Below are 26,462 nucleotides of genomic sequence, written 5' to 3' on the forward strand. Positions count from 1 at the left end.
TATGCTGAAGTATTTAGAGGGAAATAACTATCATTTACTTTGAAATGAATAAAAAATAATACAGATCGATGAACAGATGGATAGAAGCATGGCAAAAGTATGGCAAAATGGCAACAGTAGAATCTAGGTGGTTGGTATATAAATGTTCACTGTAAAATTCTTTTAACTTTGCCGTATGTATGAAATTTTCAATGAACGATAAGGGAAAAAATAAGCAGTGAAATTTTAAAACAAAAAGCAAAGGAATAAGGGTTGGTTCTTGTTAGGGAGAAAGTACTTTGTGATTGGGGTAGGGCACACACAGGCTTCAAGATTACTGGAATTTATTTATATATATATATATATATATATATATTTTTTTTTTTTTTTTTTTTTTTTTTTTCTGGTACGCAGGCCTCTCACCGCTGTGGCCTCTCCCGTTGCGGAGCACAGGCTCCGGACGCGCAGGCTTGGCGGCCATGGCTCACGGGCCCAGCCGCTCCGCAGCATGTGGGATCCTCCCAGACTGGGGCACGAACCCGTGTCCCCTGAATCGGCAGGCGGACTCTCAACCACTGCGCCACCAGGGAAGCCCTGTTTTTAAACTGGAGAAATTGATACCTGGCAATTTGTTTTATTGCTTTTAAAATCATACATTTGTCGTCTTCAGACTTATGTGTTTAGTGATTTATAGATGCCGGGAGGAAGAAAGATCTCTTGTCTTTGGGGTTTGCTAAGTTGGTATTAGTGGAACAGCCTACAATCATTCCCCCTCCTCCGGCCCCTGCCGACAAAGCCTGTTCTGTGGCAGGAAAAAGTGATCCAACTTTCTGAGCAATAGGGACAAGCTTCTGTGTGCTGCAAGAGAGACCAAGTGGGCCATTCTGCCTTGACCCTCTGCTTCTAGCCCTCGAATGTTCGTGTTGTTTTTGTACACAGCTGTCTCTTCCTTAGGTGAACCACTAACCACCCACCAGCCCACTCTGGCAACACGGGGAGGCTTCCACCTCGTGTTCTTTAGCCCTAGACAGGCCCTATCGCATTCCCTTTCTGGGACTGCTGTATGAGTACTGCAAGAAGGTATTCTTCTTGCTGCTGAGGTTGCAAAACAAGGAAGGTATGAGTAGAGTAGAGGCTGCCGGTTGCCATCCTTCCCACTGTGGGAAGAGCCTCGCTGAGCTTGGAGCTAATGCAGAGATGAGCGGGAGAGATAAAGCCTGAATGGTATCATCTGGTCTCCTAGATCCAGCCATTCCTGAGGCCCTGAGCAGTGATGTGAGCCAATACATTCCCCTGTTGTGTAAGCCAGTTTTATGTGGGTTTCACTGGCAACTAAGAGTCCTAATTATCAAAAGTCCTCAGCTGCCAAAACGCTAGGTGCCATTTCCATGTCCACAACCCTCCACTCCCAGTAGCCAGTCCTACTCACCTGGTGATCTCCTCTAAGGCTGCCTCAGGTAATGCCAGCATCTCCACCAGCAGGGACAGGATCTCAAAGAGCAGAGTGCGGGGGTTTGGGGGAGCCATGTCCGTCAGGCCTTCTCTTCTGGGGACGTGGGTTGGTGGCTGCCGTTACCACTTAACAGCCCTGGATGCCTAACAGCCCCAGCAGCCACCTGGCCCCTCCCCCCAGCTCTGAGTGCCCTGGGCTCACCCCTGCTTCACCCACAGAGCAGAAGAAGCTCTTGGTGTCTGTCATCACAGCCAAGAAGTCTTTGAAGTTCACGTGGCCGTCTCCTGTGGAGGCCAGAAGAATACAGTGTGGCCAGGGGCCTTTCAGAGCAGGCTCGGGCATTGCGACCCAGGCACGGTTATTAGCATTTACTCATTGGGTTTGATTATAAAAGTAACGCATATTCAATGCAGAGAGCATGGTGCACACAGGAAAGTAGAAGGTAAAAATTAAAATCTCCTGGGTTAGAAGCTCCCAGAAGTTCCTGGAAGCAGCAGACTGGGTTCATGTCATAGGTGTACCACTTACTATCTTTGTGACCTTGGCAAAGTCTCTTAACCCCACTAAGCCCTAGTTTTCTCATCTATAGGGTGAGGATGACCTTAACACCTTTCTCATGGGAGAGAAATTGAGGCAACGTGCTCAGAATAGGGCCATGCATATAATACACGCTCATTAAACGTCAGCAACTCTTATTACAGTGTGCTAGTCTCTGCATGAGGACATATTTGTACCTACAGTTTTCCCACTTTGGCCTTCAAAGTCCTGCTAGACCTGCCCGTTACCTGTCTCCAGCCTTACCTGGTACCAAACTCCCCAGCGCTAACCTGCTTTCCCTCCAGGGGCCACATTCTTCCCTGTTGCGGGCCTTTGCGCACGCTGCTTCCTCTTCCTAGACTTCTCTCCACCACCCTCCAACTCTTTTTGTTTGTTTGTTTGCTTGTTTTTGTTTCTTTGTTGTGGCCCTGCAGGATCTTAGTTCCCCAACCAGGGATTGAACCCGGGCCCCGGCAGTGAAAACGCAGAGTGAAAAACGCGGAGTCCTAACCACCGGACTGCCAAGGAATTCCCTCCAACTCTCTCACTTAATGCTCCCCCTTGACCATCACTTCCTTACGGAGTTCAGACCAGTGCAGGTCAGACCCCCTGTTGGACACTGTCATAGAACCCTTGTACTTGAACCACACACTCATAAGATCTGGGATTTAACTGAAGCTCTGGGAGACAGGAACGGGCTGTTTTGTTCAGCACTGTGTCTTCAGGGCTTAAGACAGAGAGGTGCTTGGCAAATGTTCTCTGAACTGCTTGACAAATTGATGAGTGGTCTCTAATTCTTAAAGCCACCCTTGAGGGGGGGTGGGGGGGAGGAGGTGGGGGGGGTCGCCTAATACTCTTATCCCCATGTCACAGATGAGGCCTGAGGCATAGACAAAAGTAGGCTGTTGCCTGGGGTCATGTAGGGGCCGAGCTGAGGTCAATTCTTAACTTGTCTCTGAGGATTCACACTCAGGCAGTGATGGAGGAGGCAGAGCTGACACTCAGAGGTCAGGAGCCCAGGCCCCCTACAGCTCCACTGTGTTCCCTGCATCTGGCCAACCAAACCACATGTGATGCTTCTCACCCTGTGCCCTATTCCTTTTGTCCAGGTTATTTCTGCCACCAGCAATGCCCTTCTTCCTTCCCCTCTCCCTGCCTAACTCCTGCTTCATCTTTCACAATTTGGCTCAGGCATCACCTCCTCCAGGAAGCCTTCCTTCCTGATCCCTTCCTCCAAGCCACCTTAAGCGCTGCTTCCTTTGGCAACTCTTCCTTCTGTGTCATTGACTGTGTGAGCACCTCGAGGGCAGGTCTCATAGGTCTTACACATGTCTTTATTCCCAGTGCGCAGCACAGGAATGGACATACGGTAGGCAGTTAATACATATTTAGTGAATGAATAGTACCAGCAGTTAATGTCTCCCGGATACATGCTCTGCACCAAGTGTTGTGCTCCGTGCTTTGCCTGGATTATCTCATTTAATTATTTTAACAGCCCAGTGAGATGGGTATTGCTGTAAGCCCCCTTTTACAGGTGGGGAAACTGAGACTTGGTGAACTTCAGTGATTTGTCCAAGGTCATACAGCTGGTAAAATGAGTGACCGAGTCATGGAGGAATGTCCAATGAAGCACACATAAAGTGCTGGAAGGATTGATCTCAGAGATCACCTACATCTTAGGAAATAAGTCTTGGTCATCTCTGGGTCCCCAGAACCTGGCACTGAGTAGGTACCCAGGGAGCCCTAACTTTGGGGCCAGGACCAGCTACATCATTTGTGGGGCCCAGATCAAAATGAAAATGCAGAATAGAGCCCCTCTTTCAAAAATTATCAAGAATTTCTAGACTGTAACAGCAGAGCATTAAACCAAAGTCAGGACCCTGTAAGCGCAGAGCCCTGTGTGACTGCACAGGTCTCATGTGGCCCATGAACCTGACCCTGCCTGGGGTTCAGGATGAAGCCTCCCCCAACTCACCATCTATATCAGCACGCCTCAGGGTATCCTCCACCTGGGCCGGCATCAGGGACATGCCCACGAGGAGCAGGATGTTCTCCAGGCTCTGTGCATCCACCTCGCCATGACCACTGAAGATCTCAAAGTAGCTGCGGAAGGCTGGGGTGGGCAGTGGCATTATGTTTCCACCATTCATCCCATCCGCTCCAACCACCCCCTGTCCAGCCTTCTTTATCACCATGGCTGGGTAGAGGGACAAACTTAACGAAGAGTGAAAGTGGAGGGGTGTGGGCCCATCGACTCACTTCACTCTCTAGTACAAGGTCAGACCAAGGGCTCAGCTGGTGTGGCAAAAGCTCAGCTAGTTAGCTGCCTTCACCTTGCACCAGAACATGCCCACTTTAGGGCACCCCTGCTATGTGCCAGGCAGTGTACTAAGCTCTTTATAGCCATGTTCTCATTTAATTCTTACAACAGCCTGGTAAGAGCAGAATGCTTATTCCCTTGTAAAGATGGGGAAACTGAGGCTCAGAGTTTAGAGGACCAGATAGATCTTGCTGACTCTGAGTCTGTGCCTTGGCCTTGGGGCTCTGCAGTTACTTATCTGGATAGACATAGCCTCTAAGACAGCTTCGTTTGTCTGGACCGGAGCAGAGGACCAGGAAAATTGCTGAGAAAGTCCCAGAACAGCACCACTTGATAGAAAAGTCGTGTCCTGGTCATAACACGTGTGGTGTCTGGTTTCACAGCCCACAGCAAAATCCAGGTTAGAATCAACAGACCTAGTGATAAGACTGGCTCTGCCATTTACTAAGAAGCTGGGTTGCTGTTACGAGCTAAATTGTGCCTGCCGCCTAAACTCATGTGTTGAAACCCTAATACCACCCCACCCCCATACCTTAGAATGTGATGATGTTTGGAGATAGGGCCTTTAAAGAGGTGATTAAGTTAAAATGAGGCCACTGGGGTGGCCCCTAGTCCAACCTAACTGGTGTCCTTAAGAGAAGAGGAAACTTGGGCACACAAGAGACACCGGGGATGTGTGTGCACAGAGGAAAGACCATGTGAGGACACAGGGAGAAGGCAGACGTCTGCAAGCCAAGGAGAGAGGCCTCAGAAGAAACCAGACATACCAACACCCTGATCTTGGACTTCTAGCCTCCAGAACGATGAGAAAATAAATGTTAGGCCACTCAGTTTGCGGTACTTCATTATGGCAGCCTGAGCAAGCTAATATAGTTGCCGTGGGCAAGTCACTGTGCTTCTCTGAGCCTCAATTTTCTTATCTGTAAGATGGACAGAACAACAGTACACCCTCCCAGAGAGGTGGTATTAATTCATTGCTTGGCACGTCGTAGACTAAGTCTCTGATGAACAGAACTGAAATGTGGGGAAGAGGTAGGGCTGGGATTAGGGTTGGACTAAGTGGTGAGCTGCCACAGGCAGGCACGCTGAAAAAGGAAAACTGAACAGCTCTCAAAAGTGGTAAGATCATCCCGAATGCAGGGTGGTTTGGACCATCAGAGCAGGTAGCCAGCTCTTTCCTCACCAGGCAGGGCTGAGCCTTGGGGAGAATGCTGAGTCTCTAAGCCAGAGTGGCACATTGTCCGTGAACTCAGCTCAAGAAGATGGGGCAGTGGGCGCTGGACCTAGAAAAGCCCCTCTAAAAATGACTAGAGACTTTTAATGCTAAAAGGAGTGAACTTCAAAGATGGGGTCCTAGGGAGCCAGAGAGTGGACTCAGGGAAGGCAGAAGAAGGGGCCGCTCTGGCCCTGCCTGGGGCCCAGACTGGGGAAGAGCAGAGGGTGGAAGGAGGGCACACACCTCCTCATCCAGGGCAAGAGCCAGGTGTGGCTGGGTTGGCAGTGGATGTGGACGGCCGATTAGGCCACTTCCAGAGCCCAGAGGAAGCAGCAATCACTCCTCAAAGCGCAGGTAAGTGGAGTCACGGGGCCCAACCCCCAGGACGATGGGGAGCAAAGGGCACAGTGCCTCGCCCAGGGTGCATGTTCAGAACTTTTAAATTTTTTGGTGGAGGTGGGATGCAGTGGAAAATGGGGACCTGTGTGTAACTGAGCAGGACCCTATGGGGCCTTCCTGGGACAGACCCCACACACACACCTCCCATGTCCTCTGCCTGCCTCTTCTTGTTTGTAGAAAAACTTTAGCCTCCTAGGCTTTCCCCAAGTTCCAAAGAATGGATTTAATCAGAGAAGTGAGAAAATGCAGAAAGAAAGGAAAACAGTCAAACAAGACAAACTAATAATAGTTCAGACATTAAACAAAGTCAAGGACATTGAGTTCCTCCTCAAGGGCTATAGATAATATACTGAGCCATGTCCTTTGAGCTGTTTTGCAGATCCTGAAACCCCCACCAGGTGGGAGAAGTTTACTGTATGCTGACCATGAGCACGTAGACCCGAGACCGGTTGAAACCAGGTTGATAACGTCAACTCTCGATTACCTCACCACCAACCGATCAGAAGAATGTCCGTGAGCTGATCACACACCCCACAACCCTGTCTCTCACCCTCTCTTTAAACACCTTTCCCTGAAAGCCATCAGGGAGTTTAGGCCTGGACTCCTTGCTTGGAGCCTGCAATAAACGCTGCCCTTTCCTTCACCACAACCCGGTGTCAGTAGGTTGACTTTACTGCGCGTGGGCAAGCAGACCCCAGTTTGGTTCAGTAACATGTCCAGGGCGGGTGGTCTTGTTAAATGGTGAGGGATGGTCTCGGACAGGTGGAGGCTCTACAGCCCTGCGTCCCATCCAGGTGGCCTCTGCAGGGGACCAGTAGCATGGGCTTGGGTTGGGGTAGGCACAAACGTCTCCAGAAGCGAAAGAGCTTTGCAGGGCTTGCACCATTCATTCAGACAGGTGGCCCTGGAACAGAGAAGAGAACTGGACCCCAAGTGAGAGGACCCAGTGGGATTGTGCTCCCCGACTCAGTGGTGTGTGAGAGTTTGGGTCAGCCTCCTACCCCACTAGCCAAGTGCAGGGCTGGGGTAGGTACCAGGGCAGCCCCATGAGCAGCAACCCTGTCCCCCACCCCAGGCTTATAAAGCCAAGAACTGAGGGTTCTGCCTGCCCCGCAAGGGGCTCCCCTGGCCAGGCCCACCCTCACCTTCCTCTTGCTTCAGTGTGAGGTGCTCTTGCGACCTCTCCTCCCAGATCTGACACACCTTCAAGAGGCAGTGTTCTTCCAGCTCCTGCCTGCAGAGGACAGAGCCCGGGCAAAGGGCACACATTCAGCCACCCACCCTGGCCCTGCACCAAAAGCTAGGGGCGGGTGATGGGGAGCTGAGGCAGAGGGAGTCATGGGAGGAACCCCAGGGGAGGCTTTAAGAGGTCAGGAGAGTCTACGAGTGACCCAGAGGAGGAGCAAGGCAGAGGTATGGAGAGTCTAAAGGGGGTTAGAGAGAAAAAGGGGCCTAGATATGAAAGATCAAGAGCTGGGAAAGACAGGAGACAGAAGTGAGGGGAAATGGAGGGGGGACACATGGGAGGGAACAGACAGGTGCAGTGACAGGGACAAGACTCTGGAAGAGAGTAGCCAGGGGCCCTGGGACCAGGCCCTGATCCCAGACACCCTTTCTGGGGTGGCTCCTACCGTGCCTTGGGGTAGTTCAGGCTCCTCTCCCCGCTGTGGTGCAAAAGTTCTGTCCTTCTCCAGCCCAGGTCTGATGCAGGGACCAGCAGGACTGTGATACGCACTGAAGCTGGGGCTCCCATGGGGGCAGGAAGTGGCCCAGGGGCTGGCGGTCGGGCCCAGCATGGGGCCATGGCAGGAGCTGAGGCAGGAGTCTGAGGCAGGGTCAGAGGCAGGGTTGGGGCTGAGTTGCCAACCGGGGCAGAGACGGGCACGGGGGCCAGGGTCCTGGGGGACTTCTGGCTTGGCAGCGCACGGGCCTTGGTGACCCTCCAATGCGTGGCCTTCTCCTCTTCCACCTCCAACAAGCACTTCATGAAGCCCGGCCGGGGGTTGCCAAGGTCCTGAGCCCCCGTGGCCCCCGCGGGATCCTGAGGCTGCTTCTGGGTATGGTCCATCTCCCTCCCCTCTCCGATGTCCCTCGCCTCCTGGGGACAGGACCAGGGAGGGGATTTGGGAGGCCTCCGGCCAGCCAGATTGTCCCACAAAACTTCTCCCAGCCACCCACTCTGCAGCGGATCCTCACCCTGCCCCTCCCTCTCTGGGCCCCTGGGGAGGCCCACCTCTCTCCTGCAACCTACTAGGCTCCCACCCCATGTCCTCCCCCACCCCTGACCTGGGCTCTGCCACATCCTGGCTCTCTGAGCTGTGGTCTTGAGCGAGTTACTCCCCATCTCACCACTTGTTTATTTGCTTCACTGCAATCAACACAATTTGCAATGGCCCTGTCCGTGCCTGTTGTTTGCCTGCCTGACCAGAAGTAAGTTTCCAGAGGGCAGGACCTCGTCTGCCTCTTTTATCCATATTGACTCAGCAGCCAGCTTGTGGTAGGCACTCGATAAATTCCCACTCATTCATTCAGCAAATGCAGCACCTCCTGCATCCGTCCCATTAGAGGGATGAGCTGTCCCCTGCCCACCTCCAACCAGGCCACTCCACGCAGGCTCCAGCCCAGCCCTTTCTCCGGTTCAAAGATGTAGCTCTCAAAAAAAAAAAAAAAAGATGTAGCTCTCACCACACACCCGCTCTTCCTAAAGTATCAGCACTACCCCTCCGCCAGGTTATTCCCATCAGCATGAAAACATGCTGTAATATCTTCCCTCTTTAAAAGAAAAAACTCTCCCGACAGTACAAAGCCTTCCAACTACCATCCCAGTTCTCTGCTCTTCCTTTAGAGCAAAATTCCTTGAAAGATTTGGCTGTACTCCACCTCCACTTTCCTCCTATCTCCAGTCCGGCTTCTGCCACCACGCCCCAACCAGACCCTTGCAAGGCGGTGGTCAGATCTCTGCCCTCCTCAGAGCCTACCACTGAGTGGTGATAGACCCAGATGACCACTCCATCGCTCTGGAAATGCCTTCTTCTCCAGACTCCCACTCTCTCACCAGATGGCTCCCTCCCTGAGTATTCGGCAGCCTCCTTCGCTGGCTATTCCTTGCTCTTGCTCCATTTTTAAAAAATTAATTAATTTATTTATTAATTTTTGGCTGCGTTGGGTCTTCGTCGCTGCACGTGGGCTTTGTCTAGTTGCGGCGAGCGGGGGCTACTCTTCGTTGCCATGCACAGCCTTCTCATTGCGGTGGCTTCTCTTATTGCGGAGCACAGGCTCTAGACGCACGGGCTTCAGTAGTTGTGGCGCATGGGCTTCAGTAGTCGTGGCTCGCGGGCTCTAGGGCACAGGCTCAGTAGTTGTGGTGCACGGGCTTAGTTACTCCGCAGCATGTGGGATCTTCCCGAACCAGGGCTTGAGCCTGTATCCCCTGCATTGGTAGGCAGATTCTTAACCACTGCACCACCAGGGGAGTCCCTCCATTTCTAAATGTGGTAGAGACCCAGTGACTTGTCCTCAGATGCCTTCCTGCTCTATATTCACTCTCCTAGATGTTATCTCCATTTTGTTCACATTTACATCTCCCATCCTGACTTCTCTGTCCTTCCCAACTCCAGACGTCCTCCTGGCATTTCTTCTTGGGTGTCTAGGACATGACCAAAGCAGAACCTTAGGTTCTTCCTGTCTGCTCCTTCCCCAGTGTCACCACCTTGGTTAATGACACCACTTGTTGCTCAGGCCCCAAACCTAAAGCCTCTTTTTTTAAATTGAAGTATGGTTGATTTACAATATTATATTAGTTTCAAGTGTACAACATAGTGGTTCAATATTTTTGTAGATTATACTCCCTGAAGGCTCTTTTGATTCCTCTTTTTCCAACCTACCATTCCACCAGGCAGACGATGACTGTATATTTACAGGTTGCTCAGTCAAATCAAAGAACCGGGAAGTGGCAGAGTTGGCAGAGGTGGGGATGGCTGGGAGGGGGATGGGAGCCTCCCAGGTGTTCAGGGAAGCTTTGGGTTGTGTGCTGTGACTGACAGCAAATGGGTGGAAGAAATCCGTGCTGATGTGGAAAAAGCCATGACCTGGGGTGAATCCAAGGACTCTAGAGTGTAAGAGCATCCTTGACCCCCACCCAAGATGCACACACATGCACGTGTGCAAACACACACATACACGCATGCACATACATGTGCACACTCATGCAAACACACAGGCACACGCTCACACCTTCCCCAGTTTGACTCCAAATACTGTCCCATTTCTGCCTCTGCCCCCTTCATCCTCCTGATCCCCAGCCCACCCTGTCCCCATCCCCACTGTGGCTCTACTTACAGGTGGAGGAACAGGCCCCAGTGCTGCCTGGATCTCCACAGCCTTGTCCCTAAACAAGGGAGGAACTCCCAGGTGAGGGAGGGGCTCGGCTCAAGGCTTGCCCCTTGCACACTCCTTCTCTCAGCTCCCAGGACACTCAGGTCCACCGCCCCAGCTTAGTTCCCCTGGCCTTCTAATCCCAGACGGGCTCCTCATGCCCTCACATCCCCTGTGGGGACGTGGCTCTTGAAGAATAAGCCCGTGGAACAAAGAATTCTGGTATTAGAGCTACTATACAGATGGGGAAACGGAGGCCCAGCGGGGCATGACTTGACCAAGTTCTACATCATATCAGGAGCTGTCAGGACTAGAATTCTCCTCCCCTGTAGCTTAGCAGAAGAGCAGTCTTGTTGGGGTCAGGGAGTGGGGTGGGGGGCCATCAGAGGATGCCTTACCTTTCTTTGGGTGTGTTAGGTCTTGGCATAGATGGTGGGGAAGAGTGGGCCGTCTTTTCCTCCAGAGTTGCCGTGGGCATTAGGGACATTGCCTCCTGGGGACTGTCCTCATGTCCCCCTGAGTCAGGCTCTGGCAGAGCGCCCTGTGGCCTGATGGGTGGGGTGTCCACTTCCTTGGGGGGGCTTGTCCCCCAGTTGCTGTCCACAGCTGTCCAAGGTGCAACAAGGCTCTGTTGGCTGCACTATGTCTGACTCATTGGCGGCCAGGTGACCTGGGAAGGGCTGACACTCTGGGTCCTGCCAATGACAAGGACATCAAGATGGTGAGTCCCATCCTGGCTCTCAGTTGACCCTCAACACTCACCCAGAGACCAGCTGTCAAACCCTTACTCAAGCAAGCACTGCAAGCATTATCGTACTGAGTTCTCCCAGCACCCCTAGAAGGTTGCCCACTTTCCATCATTTTGAGGGGTGAGGACATTGAGGCCCAGAGGAGGCAGGACCTGCCCAAAGTCATATCCAGGCTTCTCTGTGCAGGTAGAATGGGAGCCTGCAGAAAGTGAGATGATCCTCTTTAAATGGGATTTCCCAAGGGATGTTTCAAAGAACCAGAGTCCTTCACGGCACTCCCTACAAAGGGGATTTTTACACTAACTGATTTCAAGACTTTAGTAAGTTGCTATAACCAAGACAGTGTGGTGTTGGAATAAGGATAGACAAATAGATGAATGAAACAAAGTAGAGAGACTCACACATACGTGGTCAAGTGATTTTCGACAAAGGTGCACGCTTAGCTGAGAAAGGATAGTCTTCAACCAACGGTGCTGGGATGGCTGGACAGCCATATGCAAAAAATGAGCTCAGTCCGGTGCTGGGATGGCTGGACAGCCATATGCAAAAAATGAGCTCAATCCGGTGCTGGGATGGCTGGACAGCCATATGCAAAAAATGAGCTCAATCCGGTGCTGGGATGGCTGGACAGCCATATGCAAAAAATGAACCTCAATCCATCACTCAGACCATATGCAAAATATTAAGTCAAGGTGGATCATAAACCTAAATGTTAAACCTAAAACAATAAAACTTCTCAAAGAAAACATCGGAGAAAATCCTATGTGACTTCAGGTTGAGTAAAGATTTCTAAGAAATAATACCAAAAGCTGATCAATTAGACTTCATCAAAATTAAGAACTTCTGTTCTTTGAAAGTCACTGTTAAGAGAATGGAAAAGACAGCTCCCAGACTGGGAGAAAACATTTACAAATTAACATATATTATAAAGGACTTGTATTCAGAATATATAAGAACTCTCAAAACTCAAGAATAAAAAAACAACCCAGTTTTGTAAAAAAAGGTCAGAAAGTGAAATGACAATCCATAGAATGGAAGAAAAAATTTGTAAATCGTAGATCTGATAACAGTCTCGTATCCAGAATATATGAAGCGCTCTTACAACTCAACAATAAATTGACTAATTCAATTAAAATGATGGGCAAAGTATTTGAATAGGCATTTCTCCAAAGATATACAAATGGCCCATAAGTGCATGAAAAGATGCTTGACATGATTAGTCATTAGGAACATGAAAATAAAGACCACAGTGAGATTCAACTATACACCTATTAGAATGCTTAGAATTAAAAACTGACCATACCAAGTTTTGGGGAGGATGTGGAACAAGTGGGACTCTCATACATTGCTCATGGGAATGTAAAATGGCACAACCACCTTGGAGAAAAGTGGCAGTTTCTTAATAAGTTAAACATACAAATACTATATGGCCCATTCTACTCCTAAGCATTTATTTGCCCAAGAGAAATGAAAGTACATGTACATATAGACATGAATGTTTCTGAAAGTCTTATTTGTAGTAGTCAAAAAGTTGAAACAAACCAAATGTCTATCAATAGATGAAAGAATGAAGAAACTGGTTTTTGTTTCTTTCCACTGTACAGCAAAGTGATTCAGTTATACATATATAAACATTCCTTTTCGTATTCTTTTCCTATACGGTTTATCACAAGATACTGAATATAGTTCCCTGTGCTATATAGTAGGACAAGAAATTGTGACATATCCCTACAATGGAATATTACTCAGCAATAAAAAGAATAAAGCATTCATCCACGCATTAACATAGCTGACTCTCAAAATAATCATGATAATTTAAAGAAGCCAGACTAAAAGAGTGGATACTGTATGCTTCTATTTATGGAAAATTTTGGGAAATACAAACAAATTTATAGCGACAGAATGAAGATCAGTGGTTGCCTGAGGCTGGGGGTGAATGGGAAGAGAGATGACAAAGGGGCACAGAAAATTTTGGGGGGTGATAGATGTGTTTGTTTTCTTGATTGTGGTGACGGTTTCGTGGGTACACACGTGTCCAAAACATCAAATTGTATAATTGAAGTACGTGCAAGTGTATGTCAATTATACCTCACTGAAGCTGTTTGTTTTTTTAAAAAAAAACTTAAATCTTAAAATAAAAATAAATTAAAAGATATTTTACATTCAAATAAGTTTGGAAAAGGCACCATACTCTAACCACATCTTGCAGGGTCCCATAGTGCTCAGCAGCTAAGAAACAGATGCTAGAATATCCTAGCATTAAAAAAAAAAAAAAATTGAGGGCTTCCCTGGTGGCACAGTGGTTGAGAGTCCGCCTGCCGATGCAGGGGACACGGGTTCGTGCCCCGGTCCGGGAAGATCCCACATGCCGCGGAGCGGCTGGGCCCGTGAGCCATGGCCGCTGAGCCTATGCGTCCGGAGCCTGTGCTCCGCAACGGGAGAGGCCACAGCAGTGAGAGGCCCGCGTACCGCAAAAAAAAAAAAAAAAAATTGAGCTTTGTTTTTGTTTTTTTATAGTGAAAACTTTTATATTGAGAATTGGCCAGCTGGACTCAGTATAGATGATCCCAATTTTGTTGGCAGCATCTAAAGCATCATAGTCAGAAGCCAGTCAAACATGTGCCTCCTCTCCATCAGGCCTGATCAGGGTGTGGACCTTAGCCACGTCAATGTCATAGAGCTTCTTCACAGTCTGTTTAAACTGGTGCTTGTTGGCCTTGACGTCTGCAGTGAACACCAGTGTGTTGTTGTCTTCTATTTTCCTTTCTTTTGTTTTCTTTTTATTTATTTATTTTTGGCTGCGTTGGGTCTTCGTTGCTACGCGCAGGCTTTCTCTACTTGTGGTGGGCAGGGCCTACTCTTCGTTGCAGCGCGCGGGCTTTTCACTGCGGTGGCTTCTCTTGTAGCAGAGCTCGGGCTCTAGGCGCACGGGCTTCAGTAGTTGTGGCACACAGGCTTAGTTGCTCCACAGCACGTGGGACCAGGGCTCGACCCCGTGTCCCCTGCATTGGCAGGCGGATTCTTAACCACTCCGCCACTCCGACAAGGAAGGGAAGTCCCTTGTCGTCTTCTATTTTCTTCATGTCTGACTCGGTGGTGAGGGGAACTTGATGGTGGCACAGCGGTCAAGCTTGTTTCTCCTAGGGGGCTCTTCTGAGGATATTTGGGCTGCCTCCTGAGCCGCAGTGTTTTGGGCCATCGGAAGGTGAGTGACGTCCGGATCTTCTTTTGTGTGTGTGTGTGGCTATGGACGCCTTTCCACACTGCTTTCTTGGCCTTCAAAGTCTTTGCTTTAGCTTTGGCTTCAGGAGGGGCAGGGGCTTCCTTCTTTGCCTTCGGCGCCATCTTCGTGAAAAGCTGTCTGAGCTTTGTTGAAACCAGCATGTCCCGATTTTAATTTTACACAGAACCCCCCATGATCTCCTCCAACAATTCCCTGCTCCCTCGCCTCCCCTGTGGGTCAGTCATTCCATACCCTCCTGCCCAGGTCTCCATGGACATTACCTGGCGGCTCTCGGGGAACTGACCCTCCACAGTTCCTAGGTTCTGATGGCTCCCCTGTTGGTCCTCGGTCTCCTTCCATGAGCTCTGCTGCTGCAGCCTTTCCTGTGCTGCAGGGACCTGGAGGGCAGCACCTCCAGCTCACTTCCTGGCGTGGCCTGATCCTGGCCTGCTTGCAGCTCCCCGGGCCCTTCCTGGGGGGGCCAAAGATGACTGCTTCATCCTGGGGAGAACAGACAAAGGGACACCTCAGCTCCCAAACTGGGGCACAGTTTTACATTCTTATATTTCTTCGTAGTTCCCAGAGCACCCGCACAGGGCTCGGCACACCATAGGTACATAACTTAATGCCTAGGAGAAAGAATAAAGGACTAATGTGAATTCCCCCAATCACAGACACTTTGAGGTCAATGTTTAAGAGAGTTAGGATTTAATATTTTATTATTACTTATTGCTTTTTAGAAAAAAAAAAAGAAAGATCAGGGAGAACTGAGATTCAGAGAGGTCGGAAGACTTAAGGCTCGGGTCATTAAGCTGAAGTTGACAGGTCCGGATTTGAATCTGCACCTATCTGATCTCACTTTAATATTCCGGAGTATTTCCTGCAGGCTTCTTCCTAAGGATATACATACATATTTTTAATGGGGATTAATTTAAATACCATCTTCAATTATTACATAATTTTACCTAGTTATATTGCAAATACAATTTTGCAATCTTTTTTCAATTAACAGTATAATCTAAATTTTTTCCATGCCAAAAATCTCTCATAAGCATGCTTTTTAATGAAAGTATAAAATTCTCTCTCTCTCTCTCTCTTTTTTTTACCTTTTGGCCACACTGTGTGGCATGTGGGATCTTAGTTCCCTGACCAGGGATTGAACCTGCGCCCCCTTCAGTGGAAGCGTGGAGTCTTAACCGCTGGACCGCCAGGGAAGTCCCCTAAAATTCTCTATTTTATAGAAAATCATAATTTACTTAACCATCCCCCTATTGTGAGCATTTAGTGCACACTGGCATTTCCAATTTTTTAGCATTTAAAATAATGTGGAAATCTTTGTGCATAAAACTTTACCTGAATATGCACTTATTTCCTAGATATTTCTAGAAATAGATGAAGGTAAAGACAGTTTTAAAGCAGTTTAAACAAATTGCCAAGTTGTGTAAGCAGATGTGTGGAAATGGTTTCTATTTCTGCCAGCACGGTGCGCAGCGCCTGTCTCAGGGGTGCTGACACCTGGCTTGGATTGATTCCCCTAACTTATCGTGTAGAAGAGATTATTTAGAGGTTTTTGGTTATCATCAAATTTAAATGATAAGCTGACCAGTCTCCCAAGTCTTTCACTTTGCCTCTCTCTGGCTCTCTCTCCATTTTCTCTTTTTTTTTTTTTTTTTTTTTTTTGCGGTACGCGGACCTCTCACTGTTGTGGCCTCTCCCGTTGCGGAGCACAGGCTCCGGACGCGCAGGCTCTGCGGCCATGGCTCACGGGCCCAGCCGCTCCGCGGTACGTGGGATCCTCCCAGACCGGGGCACGAACCCGCGTCCCCTGCATCGGCAGGCGGACTCTCAACCACTGCGCCACCAGGGAAACCCCTCCATTTTCTCTTTTTAAAAAGAATATATTCTCACTGTAGGCAAGCTTAAAGATATATACAATATTTAGAAAGTAATAACACTAATTCCACCTAAATGTGTGTTTCTGTGTCTCTCAGCCTCTCTTTTGTTCATTCTTCTATGAATTCAGTGAATACGTATTTATTACGCATCTGCTACAGGCAGAGTCCCCGGCATGAGGGATGTGAGGTTAAACGAGACATAAATACCCCTTGAACAAGACACATCACAGAAGTTTGTGGTCTAGTGGGGGAGCTCAGACAAAAGGTCAACATGAATAATTATTTAGTGTGATTCGTGCTATGAAAGAGAAGTACAGGGGCTGTGACTGGGTGGAACCACCTTAGCCTGGAAGTTGTCCCTCCTCTCCCCCACTACCAGGTGAGTCACAGGGGATTCTCTCCTGGAGCTGCTCTCTGGGAAGCCCCCGGTTCACCTTGGCCCTGCCGGAGGCATCTGCTCCTGGGTGCTGAGCTCTGGAGACCCCTCCTCTGATGCCTCTCTGTGTCTGGGCCCGTCCTCTGGCTCTCCTGGTTCTGATGAGGGTTGCTTCCCACTGTCTATCCCTTCAGCATCTGTAAACACAACCTAGAACGAAGATGCCCATGGCACTGGCTCACGTGTTGGCCCATTCTGGAGGGATTCTCCCACTCTCTGGCATCGTCCTGGCCTCAGGGACAGGGAGATCCCGTGCCTAACTGGGGAAGACATTGGAGAGAGGCAAGGAGGAGACAAGGGGCAGGAGAAGGGAGGCTCGGTCAGCACCGATGGCTCCAGCACGAACCTGGAGTCCAGAGTAGTAGCTGGGTCAAGGGGATGCCACTGAGGACAACTTGACAGAGTGCCCTGGGGGACTTCCAGACCCTTACAAGTTCCAAGAGAGGCTTCCACAATTTCTGCTACTTCAGAGCTCAGGCTCTGGAGCTGGGTTTTGATGCCCATCACTCTCTAGTTGGGTCAGTGACTTAGAGGCAGCTCCAAGCCTCGCCTGAGTCAGCAAACTCCAGGCAACCTGGTTCAATCAGTTGATAATACAAGTTTTCACTGTGAGCAAACACTAAGGGCATCTACCACGGGGCAGGGCCTGTGTCAGGTGCCTCCGGGACTTAACCCAGTTAATCCTCGACATGACACACATGAGCCCATGAGGCTCAAAGGGCTGCAGTGACATGCCCAAGGTCATACAGCTGGTTTAGTGGTGCCACTGAGACCCCCTGACTATGCGCATTGGAAAAATAAATGGGCAGGTAAAGGAAGCCCTGAATGTTTACCCCAGCCTCCTTCCGAGACCCCCATTTCAGGCCCTCTCTGGGGGCCTAGGAGAAGCCATGATTTATAACAGAGGCTACAGGGAGAGGGTGATACTTAATCCAAGGGAGTGTTGACTATTTTTATGGTGACATTTTTGGCTCTGGGGACACAGAAAGGAAGATCTTCTCTGTGCTCTTCAATTCATGCCACTTGGCATTTAAAAAAAAATTTTTTTTTTGATGGAAAGAGGCCAAGGGGAGCAATGAGAGCTTAGGTTGCAGGCTAGGGGATGAGGAGGGTCATGGATGGAAGCTTTGAGCAGCTGTCAGGGGAATAAAGGATATAAGGGACAGGGAGGCTAAAGGCCATGGAAGTAAGTAGGCAACTCTTGTTTTGCTCACCCAGCCAGCATCTCGTTTGATAACAAAGCCAACATTCTTTTATGGGAAACTTCCTGTCTCCATTCGGCCCACGCGGCTCAGCGGAGCAAGCTGAGTACCACCTCCGGTTCCATTATACCAAGAGATCCAGGCCACTCTGCCCTGCCATGGTGACTGGTTCAGGGATAAACATATGACTACAACCTGGGCCAATGACACTGATAACCGGAGACTTTCTTCAACTATTGCAAAGAGGCTCTCCTCCTGTTAGGAATGCTAAGCCAGAGGATGTAAGATGGGAAGATTTAAGCCTGGAGTGGCCAGGGCAATTCTTGCCGTTTTGCAGAGAGAGCCTGCCTGGGAATGCCACAGAGGAAGGCAGAGCCGAGAGACACTCACTGAGCACCTTGATCCAGCCATATCTGAAGTCTACAGGTAGATTTGTCAGTTACGCAGGCTGATGTGTTCTCATTCCTGCCTAATCCAGTTTGAATTGAGTTTTGTGCCACTTGTAATAGAGGCTTAATTAAAGCAGTTGGGGAGGGAAGGAAACCTGGGCAGGGGAAAGGAAAGGTGGCTTTTGGGAGTAGAGATGCAGGTCCCTACCTGGCTGACTTCTGATATGGTGGGCTCAACACCAGCCCTGTTGCTGGCAGTCCTCAGGCCAGGACTTGGCTGGGCCTCTGGAGCCTTGATCCTACACTCCACGTACATCTGGGTGTTTCTGTTGTCCATTGTGCCAGGGCCAACGAGGGTACCAAGTGAGGAGCATCAAATGCTGTGTTCCCAGAAAAGAAATCCAATCGAAGTTCCACCAAGCCCATTACCTAACTGCCTCTTCAGCAGCCCACGTGGAGTCTGTCATGCAGAGGGCCTGGCTCAGGGGAAGAGGTAGGACCAGGCCTGGCACAGGAGAGGCATATGCAGCAAGACCAGAGAGCTAGCCACATGCGTTACCCACATATTTTCCCCAATTCCCACGATAACTCTGGGGAAAAGGAGGCTCTGGGAAACAAAGTGACTTGCCCGAGGTCCAACACCAAATAGGTCACAGAGCCGGAATCAAACCATGGCCTATTGGGTCGCAAAACCCACACACTTTTCCCTACAGCAGCATTTCCTAACAGGTGTTCTTGGGGATATTGGTCCCATGAGGTACACCACAAAAAAAAAAGGGTTCTGAGGCCAAATGTGTCTGGAAAGTGCTGAGTTAAAATGAAATAGGCTCTTTCCTGCAGGATTTCTCAGAGCCCTTAATATCCTAAGATGCATTTTAAGGAGAGCCCAAGAGGGAATTCCCTGGCGGTCCAGTGGTTAGGACTCCGCGATTCCACTGCATGGGGGCGCGGGTTCAATCCCTGGTCGGGGAAGTAAGATCCCACATGCTGCACGGCGCAGCCAAAAACAGAACAAAACAAAAATAAAGAGAGCCCAAGAGTGTCACGGCTGCTGCTGCTATAGAGGAAAATTCCGTTCTTCTTGGAGCTAAGGAATAGGAGTGGGGAACGTCTGTCTGGGGGTCCCTAAAGTCACCAATGGCAATAGGTAGTTCACCAAAGCACCCTGACCCTGCCCTGGACACATCCCTTTCTAAAGCCTTTCTTAGGGTCTCTTTTTTTTTTTATATATAAATTCATTTATTTATTTTTGGCTGTGTTGGGTCTTCGCTGCTGCACGCAGGCTTTCTCTAGTTGTGGTGAACGGGGGCTACTCTTCGTTGCAGTGCGCGGGCTTCTAATTGTGGTTGCTTGACTTGTTGCAGAGCAGGGGCTCTAAGCGCGCAGGCTTCAGTAGTTGCAGCACGCGGGCTCAGTAGTTGTGGCTCACGGGTTCTAGAGCACAGGTTCAATAGTTGTGGTGCACAGGCTTAGTTGCTCCACGGCATGTGGGATCTTCCTGGACCAGGGGATCGAACCTGTGTCCCCTGCATTGGCAGGTGGATTCTCAACCACTGAGCTACCAGGGAAGCCCCTAAGGTCTCTACTTTTGCTTCTCCTATCCAACCTCCTATTTGGCTGTACTGCCATATCCTACACAAACATTCTGTTTTAATCTGGGCAGACTCCTGCAATCCTAGCCCTGCAGATCCCTCAGACTCTCTGCTCGTTTCCCATTTCTCTCTTTCTCCAGCACCTCCCACCCCATCCTTCAAGCTCCCACCTCTTCTCCAAGCTTCCAACCACCTTAGCCCTCTCTCCGGCCTCTGTATTCCTTTGAGGCAACATCAACACCCTTTCTACGGAGACGCCACGGACCTCTCTTCACTGTTAACTGGTTTCTAAGGGTAAACCCTACCCCCTCAGTGAAACCTTGAGGATCTTGTTGTTGCTTCTTCCACTTTAAATCATGACAGGCCGGCCACCATCCATGGAGGAACCTTCTATTTGCTGGGCACGTTTGCCAACGGTATTCTAAACACCCTGTCCTTGAGGTCAGTGGGTTCAGCCCTGTTTTAAAGATACAGAAACTGAGGCTCAGGGTAGCCCAGAGTCTTGTCCGATGCCACACAGCAAATCTGCAGAAGAACCGGCTTCAAACCCAGGCCTGTGTGACTCCCAAGACTGCTTATCTCACCATATTATCTTGCCTCCAAAGAAGCTTAATTCATTCCCTCACTCACCCATGCAATCACCAGTTGTTTAACAGACATGTGACATCAGGCCCTGGGGATACACTGGGGGTCTGGTGGCTCTCACAGTTTATAAGGGGCACAGCGGAGGTACCCTTAACAGCTGCTGACCCGAATCCCCTCTCCCTTCTCCTTTCCTCCCAACCTTGCCTACCCTCCAGTCCTACCCTCTGGGCCTGTATCCCAAAATGCAAACAAGGCTCCGCTCCCAGGTGACCCCCACTCCAGGTGCAGCTCCAGCCTCCCAAAGGACCTAGGCTCTCACCTGGCACAGAGGTCAGCTCTGTGACCGAGCCCCTCTCTCTTTCCTTGGAGTTCCTCCCTTCTCTCCCATTAGGGCTCCCTAAGCCTTCCCCTTTCCTCTGAGCCTTCCTGCCCCAGGGGTAGATGACCCATCTGGGGGAAACCTGCCCCCCTCCCAGACCCCTCAAACTCCACCCATCGTCTCCACCTCAGAAAGCGCAGTCTCAACCTCAGAATTCTCAGGTTCCAGTATTCCACAAGCTGGAGTTTTAAGGGGGCAGAGGCTCCAGAGGGGATCCAGCCCCCTCTCCATCCCCATCTGGAGCTTACAACCTCTGTGAGAATCTAGATGAGAAGGGGAAGCCCCAACCCTAGCAGAAAGGCATGGGATCTGAGGATAGAATTGAGGGGGGTGGGTGGCCAATATAGACCCTGTCCCCCTTTCAGGGCACTTTCTTCCTCACAACTTCACTGAGATTTAATTCACGTATTGTACCACTCATCCACTTAAAGTATACAATTCAATGGCTTTTAGTATATTCACAGAATTGGACAATCCTCACTCCAATTTTAGAATATTTTCATCATCCCCAAAAGAAGCCCCACACCCCTTAGCCATCACCTCAGTCCTCCCACCTGCCCCTAGCCGTAGGCAACCACTAATCTTTCTGTCCCTATAGACTTGCCTATTCTGGACATTTCATTTAAATGGAATCATGCAATATGTGGTCCTTGGTGACTGGCTTTTACGGGGCAGATGTTTTCAAGGTTCATCTGTGTTGTAGCTTGTATCAACCCTTCATTCTTTTTATGGCCAATATACTACTTTTTTTTTTTTTTGGCCGCACCGTGCACCTTGCAGGGTCTCAGTTCCCCAACCAGGAATTAAACCTAGCCATGGCAGTGAAAGCCCAGAATTCAAACCACTAGGCCAGCAGGGAATTCCCCATTTTGTACATCCATTCATCAGTTGATAAACATTTGGGTTGTTTCCACTTTTTTGGATTATGAATAATGCTGTTGTGAACATTTGTGTACAAATTTTTGTGTGAAGATATATTTTCATTTCTCTTGGGTGTGTACTTAGGAATGGAATTGCTGGGTTATATGGTAACTCTGTGTTTAGTCCCCTGAGTAATTGCCATACTGTTTTCTGAAGTGGCTGCATCATTTTACATTCCCACCAGCAATGTATGGGATTTTTCCACATCCTCACCAACACTTACTATGTCTTTTTTTTTTTTAATTCTAGTCATTCTAGTGGGTGTGGGTATAAAGTGGTATCTCACTGTGGTTTTGATTAGCATTTCCCTGATGGCTAATGATGTTGGGCATCTTTTCATGTGCTTATTGTCTATTTGTGTATATTTTTTGGAAAAATGTCTATTCAGGTTCATTGTCCATTTATAAATTGTGTCATTTGTCTTTTTATTATTGAATGGTAAGAACTCTTTGTATATTCTAGATGCAAGTCTCTTTTCAGATATGTAATTTGCAAAATTTTTCTCACATTATGTGAATTGTACTTTCACTTTTTTGTCCTTTGAAGCACAAAGCTTTTAATTTTGTTAAAGTCCCATTTATCTATTTTTCTCTTTTGTTGCTTGTGCTTTTAGTGTCATATCTAAGAATCTATTAGATTCTTTTTATTATAACATAAATCCAAGGTCATAAAGATTTTTCTCTATGTTTTCTTCTAAGAATTGTATAGTTTTAGCTCATACATTTAGGTCTATAGCCATTTTGAATGAATTTTTGTACATGGTGTGAGATAGGGGTCCAACTTCATTCTTTTACATGTGGAATGTGGATATCTCATTCCAGCACCATTTGTTGAAAAGACTATTCTTTCTCAATCAAATTGTCTTGGCACACTTATGGAAAGTCAAGTGGCTATAAATGCAAGGGTTTATTCTCAGTTCTAGTCCATTGATCTATGGTCTATCCTTGTACCAGTACTATACTGTCTTGATTACTGTCCCTTTGTAGTTAAGTATTGAAATTGGGACGTGTGAATCTCCACACTTTTATCTTTTGCAAGATTGTTTTTGCAGTACGCGGGCCTCTCACTGTTGTGGCCTCTCCCGTTGCGGAGCACAGGCTCCAGACGCGCAGGCTCAGCGGCCACGGCTCACGGGTCCAGCTGCTCCGCGGCATGTGGGATCCTCCCGGACCGGCGCACGAACCCGTGTCCCCTGCATCGGCAGGCGGACTCTCAACCACTGTGCCACCAGGGAAGCCCCGAGTGCCCTCTTATAAGTGGTTTCCCCTTCGCTTAGAAATATCTATGATGGCAGGAAAACACAGCAGGGAAAGATGATAAGTGACCTATCATATATATTTCACAAAGCCACCCAGGAAACCGCCCACCTCAAACCCCCACCTTGGACCTACCAGAAAGCATCTGGATGAATCACAGCTAGATTTTGCACCACTGTCGCCCCCTGCCACGTGAGATGGGCTCTGTCTGAGCCTATACTCTGCCTGTTGGGTTGAATTGAATTCATTTGGCAAACAACGTCTTTAACCTGGGAGTAGCCAGTAGCCCCAATTATTCTCGGCAGCAGAGCCTTAGAGATGCATTTCAGGCATGTTTAGCCACGTGGCTGGGATTTGAGGGTAAGGCAAGGGACTGTCTGACCTCCTGCAGCTACAGGACAGTGAGGTTTCCCTGGGCTGGTCACTGTTTCAGTGGCTCCACTACACAATGAGGATAACAATCCTTGCTCTGCTTACCTCACAGGGATTATTGTGTCAAGGTAACCTCTTCCAGAGAGCCTTCCCTGACTGCCCCCAGGCTGAGTGGGGTCTCTCTTCTCTTCGCTCCCATACCCCCCTGTGAGTTTCTTCCATCATAGCACTTTTCACTCCGCATTTCTCTCTGTCTCCTCCTCTCTGTTAGCTCCATGAAGGCAGGAGCTGGGTGGGCCTCATCTCTGTGGTCCCATCACCCAGCACCTGGCCTATAGTCGATGTTCACTGCCCATCTTTGTTAGACTGAACTGAACGGGAAGTGCTCTGAACACATTGTAAAACCTGGCTGCCCCCTGGCACGGAGTGAGCATTCCCTTCCAGATTCATGAGAGGAAGGTGTCCTACCAGGGGCAGCTTCATGGGGAGGCCCAAAACAGTCACCGTGGGCTTCCCTGGTGACGCAGTGGTTGAGAATCCGCCTGCCAAGACAGGGGACACAGATTCGAGCCCTGGTCCGGGAAGATCCCACGTGCTATGGAGCAACTAAGCCCGTGCGTCACAACTACTGAGCCTGCACCCTGGAGCCCGCGAGCCACAACAACTGAGCCCACGTGCCACAACTACTGAAGCCCATGCACCTAGAGCCGGTGCTCCGCAACAAGAGAAGCCACGGCAATGAGAAGCCCGCGCACCGCAACGAAGAGCAGCCCCCCGGTCGCCACAACTAGAGAAAGCCCATGCGCAGCAACGGAGACCCAACGCAGCCATAAATAAATAAATAAATAAAAACAGTTACCGTGGGCCACCTTCACACTGCTTGGCTTCCAGAGAGGAAGTGATGGAACTTGGTGCTGATGGTGGATGCTATCCCAAAGTTTAGCTCTTAAGAGCTGGTCCTAGATGCTCTCCCAGCTGAAATTTTCTCCAACTCAGAGGGTCCAGGTGCTTTACTCCTGGGGTACCCTATTTTCCCCTGCTGTGTGAAAGAGGAAACACAGTGCCTCATTCCCAAATTGCCCCTTGGCTTTGGGATGTAACCCAATGAACGCACACACACACACTCATTTACCCATTCATTCACTGAGCACTTACTCTGTACCAGACCCTGTGCTGCTGAATACAGGGGTTCACAAAGGCAGGGACAGGGTCCTGCATCCAAGAAGCTTGCAGTCTAGGGACTTCCCTGGCAGTCCAGTGGTTGAGACTTCGCCTTTCAATGCGGGGGGTGTAGGTTCGATCCCTGGTCGGGGAGCTAGGATCCCACATGCCTCATGGCCAAAAGACCAAAACATAAAACAGAAGCAATGTTGTAACAAGTCCAATAAAGACTTTAAAAATGGTCCACATAAAATAAAATAAAAAACCTTTAAGAAAAAAAGCAGCAGCTTGCAGTCTAGTGGGAGAGCAGACATGTAAACAGAATGATGAGAATGTGAGGGGACAAGATTGTCAGTGTGGGAGTGTGCTCTCCCCTCCCATCTCAACATCTCTCCCCTCCAGCTTCTAAGGGGACTTCTGTCTCTGCCACTCCAGGACTTTAGGAAAATGAGTTAGGAACAAAGAACTAGGAGGAAGAAATCTCACTTCTCAATTTCTTCTTTGCTGTGCAGAATCAAGGTAAGGAGCAAAGTTGAAATTAGAAGTTAAATCAATTCACGTAAAGAGAGGTTAACTTCATACCCACTGGGATGACTATTATCAAAGGAAATGGAATATAAGCATTGGCAAGGATGTGGAAAACTGGGACCCTTGCTGGTGGAAATGGAAAATGCAGCTGCTGTGGAAAACAGTTTGGTAGTTCCTCAAAAAGCTACACATAGAATTACCATATGGGCCAGCAAGTCCACCTCTAGATATATACTCAAGAGAATTGAAAACAAGGACTTGAACAGGTATTATTCACCAGTAATCCACAGCAGCATTATTCACAATAGCCAAAAGGTGGAAACAACCCAAATGTCCATCCGCAAATGAATGGATAAAATGTGGTGTATCCGTTGTTGACCTGAAATAAATAGACCGCCAGAATTTCTCCAGCAAAGATGGGTTTACAGGAGATCAGCAGAGAATTGCAACTCAGAGTCTGCAACAATGCCCAGCCACGTGCAAGTTCCCTCGGGGCAAGGGAAGCAGAACTCTTTCACAGAGGGGGAAAGGAAGTTGGGAAAAAGAAGGATACAGTAAACAAAGAGTTCGTGGCTTTTCATTGGCTGAATTCTTGCCAGGAAAGAAGAGGAGTCTTTCTTCTTCCTGTTGGGCTCTGCTATCATCCCAGGGTGTAAGAGCTCCCCATTCTGGTCTCCTATTTAATTGCAGTTTCTGTTTATTAATTGTTTTACACCATACAATAGAATATCATTTAGCCATTAAAAGGAATGAAATTCTGATACAGGCTATGACATGGATGAACCTTGTAAACATTATACTCAGTGAAATAAGCTGACACAGAGACAAATTCTGTATGATTCCACTTATATGAGGTACCTGGAATAGGTAAATTCATATACAGAAAGTAGAATAGAGATTACCAGGGGCGGGGGGTGGGTAGCAGGAAATGGGGTGTTATTGCTTAATGGGTAAAGGGTCTGGGATGATGAAAAGTTCTAGAAATAGATAGTGGTGAATGTAGTTCATTTCACTGAATTGTACACTTAAAATGGTTAAAATGGTAAAGTTTATGTTATGTATATTTTACCACAATAATTTTTTTTTAATTTAAGAGGGTAGATCAATCCTATAATAAAGAGCTTATAAAGAGTGAGTGAAAGGAGAGAGAGAGGAGAGGGAAGAAGGGGGTGGAGAAAGTTTGGGAGCATTCAGTAAATCAGTGAATTTGGGATCAGCTGTGCCCCACAGAGGACCTGGCACATTGTAAGCACTTAATTAAATATTTGTGTAATGAATGAGAGAATGGTAGAGGAGAAGAGATTTTGAGAATTTGACTCCGGTTAGACATTGTAACTGCTATTAGCTTCTGTGAGAAATCCAAGTTAAGACTGGGATACTTTTTAAATTATTTATGTTATTACTAAACTTTGCTTTTTTTTTTTTTTTTTTTTTTTTTTTTTTGCCCGGGTGCGCAGGCTCAGCAGCCATGGCTCACGGGCCCAGCCTCTCCGCGG

The 26,462-nt window shown here is 48.7% G+C and overlaps 1 protein-coding gene across 1 annotated transcript in view; it reads right to left on the reverse strand.

Annotated features, from left to right (window-relative positions):
* Nucleotides 1-18,509, reverse strand: part of SPATA21 (spermatogenesis associated 21) — a 33,535-nt gene extending 15,026 nt beyond the window's left edge. The window contains 12 exon segments of the mRNA XM_032631550.1: nucleotides 1,409-1,520; nucleotides 1,645-1,716; nucleotides 3,945-4,082; nucleotides 7,050-7,138; nucleotides 7,536-8,002; nucleotides 10,243-10,291; nucleotides 10,677-10,858; nucleotides 10,860-10,973; nucleotides 14,532-14,650; nucleotides 14,653-14,722; nucleotides 16,591-16,731; nucleotides 18,381-18,509. Of these exon segments, the coding sequence (XP_032487441.1) occupies nucleotides 1,409-1,520; nucleotides 1,645-1,716; nucleotides 3,945-4,082; nucleotides 7,050-7,138; nucleotides 7,536-8,002; nucleotides 10,243-10,291; nucleotides 10,677-10,858; nucleotides 10,860-10,973; nucleotides 14,532-14,650; nucleotides 14,653-14,722; nucleotides 16,591-16,731; nucleotides 18,381-18,509 (1,682 nt within the window).
* Between the last annotated feature and the right edge of the window lie 7,953 nt (nucleotides 18,510-26,462).

The sequence above is a fragment of the Phocoena sinus genome, chromosome 1 (assembly GCF_008692025.1).
Source record: "Phocoena sinus isolate mPhoSin1 chromosome 1, mPhoSin1.pri, whole genome shotgun sequence".
NCBI lineage: Eukaryota > Metazoa > Chordata > Mammalia > Artiodactyla > Phocoenidae > Phocoena > Phocoena sinus.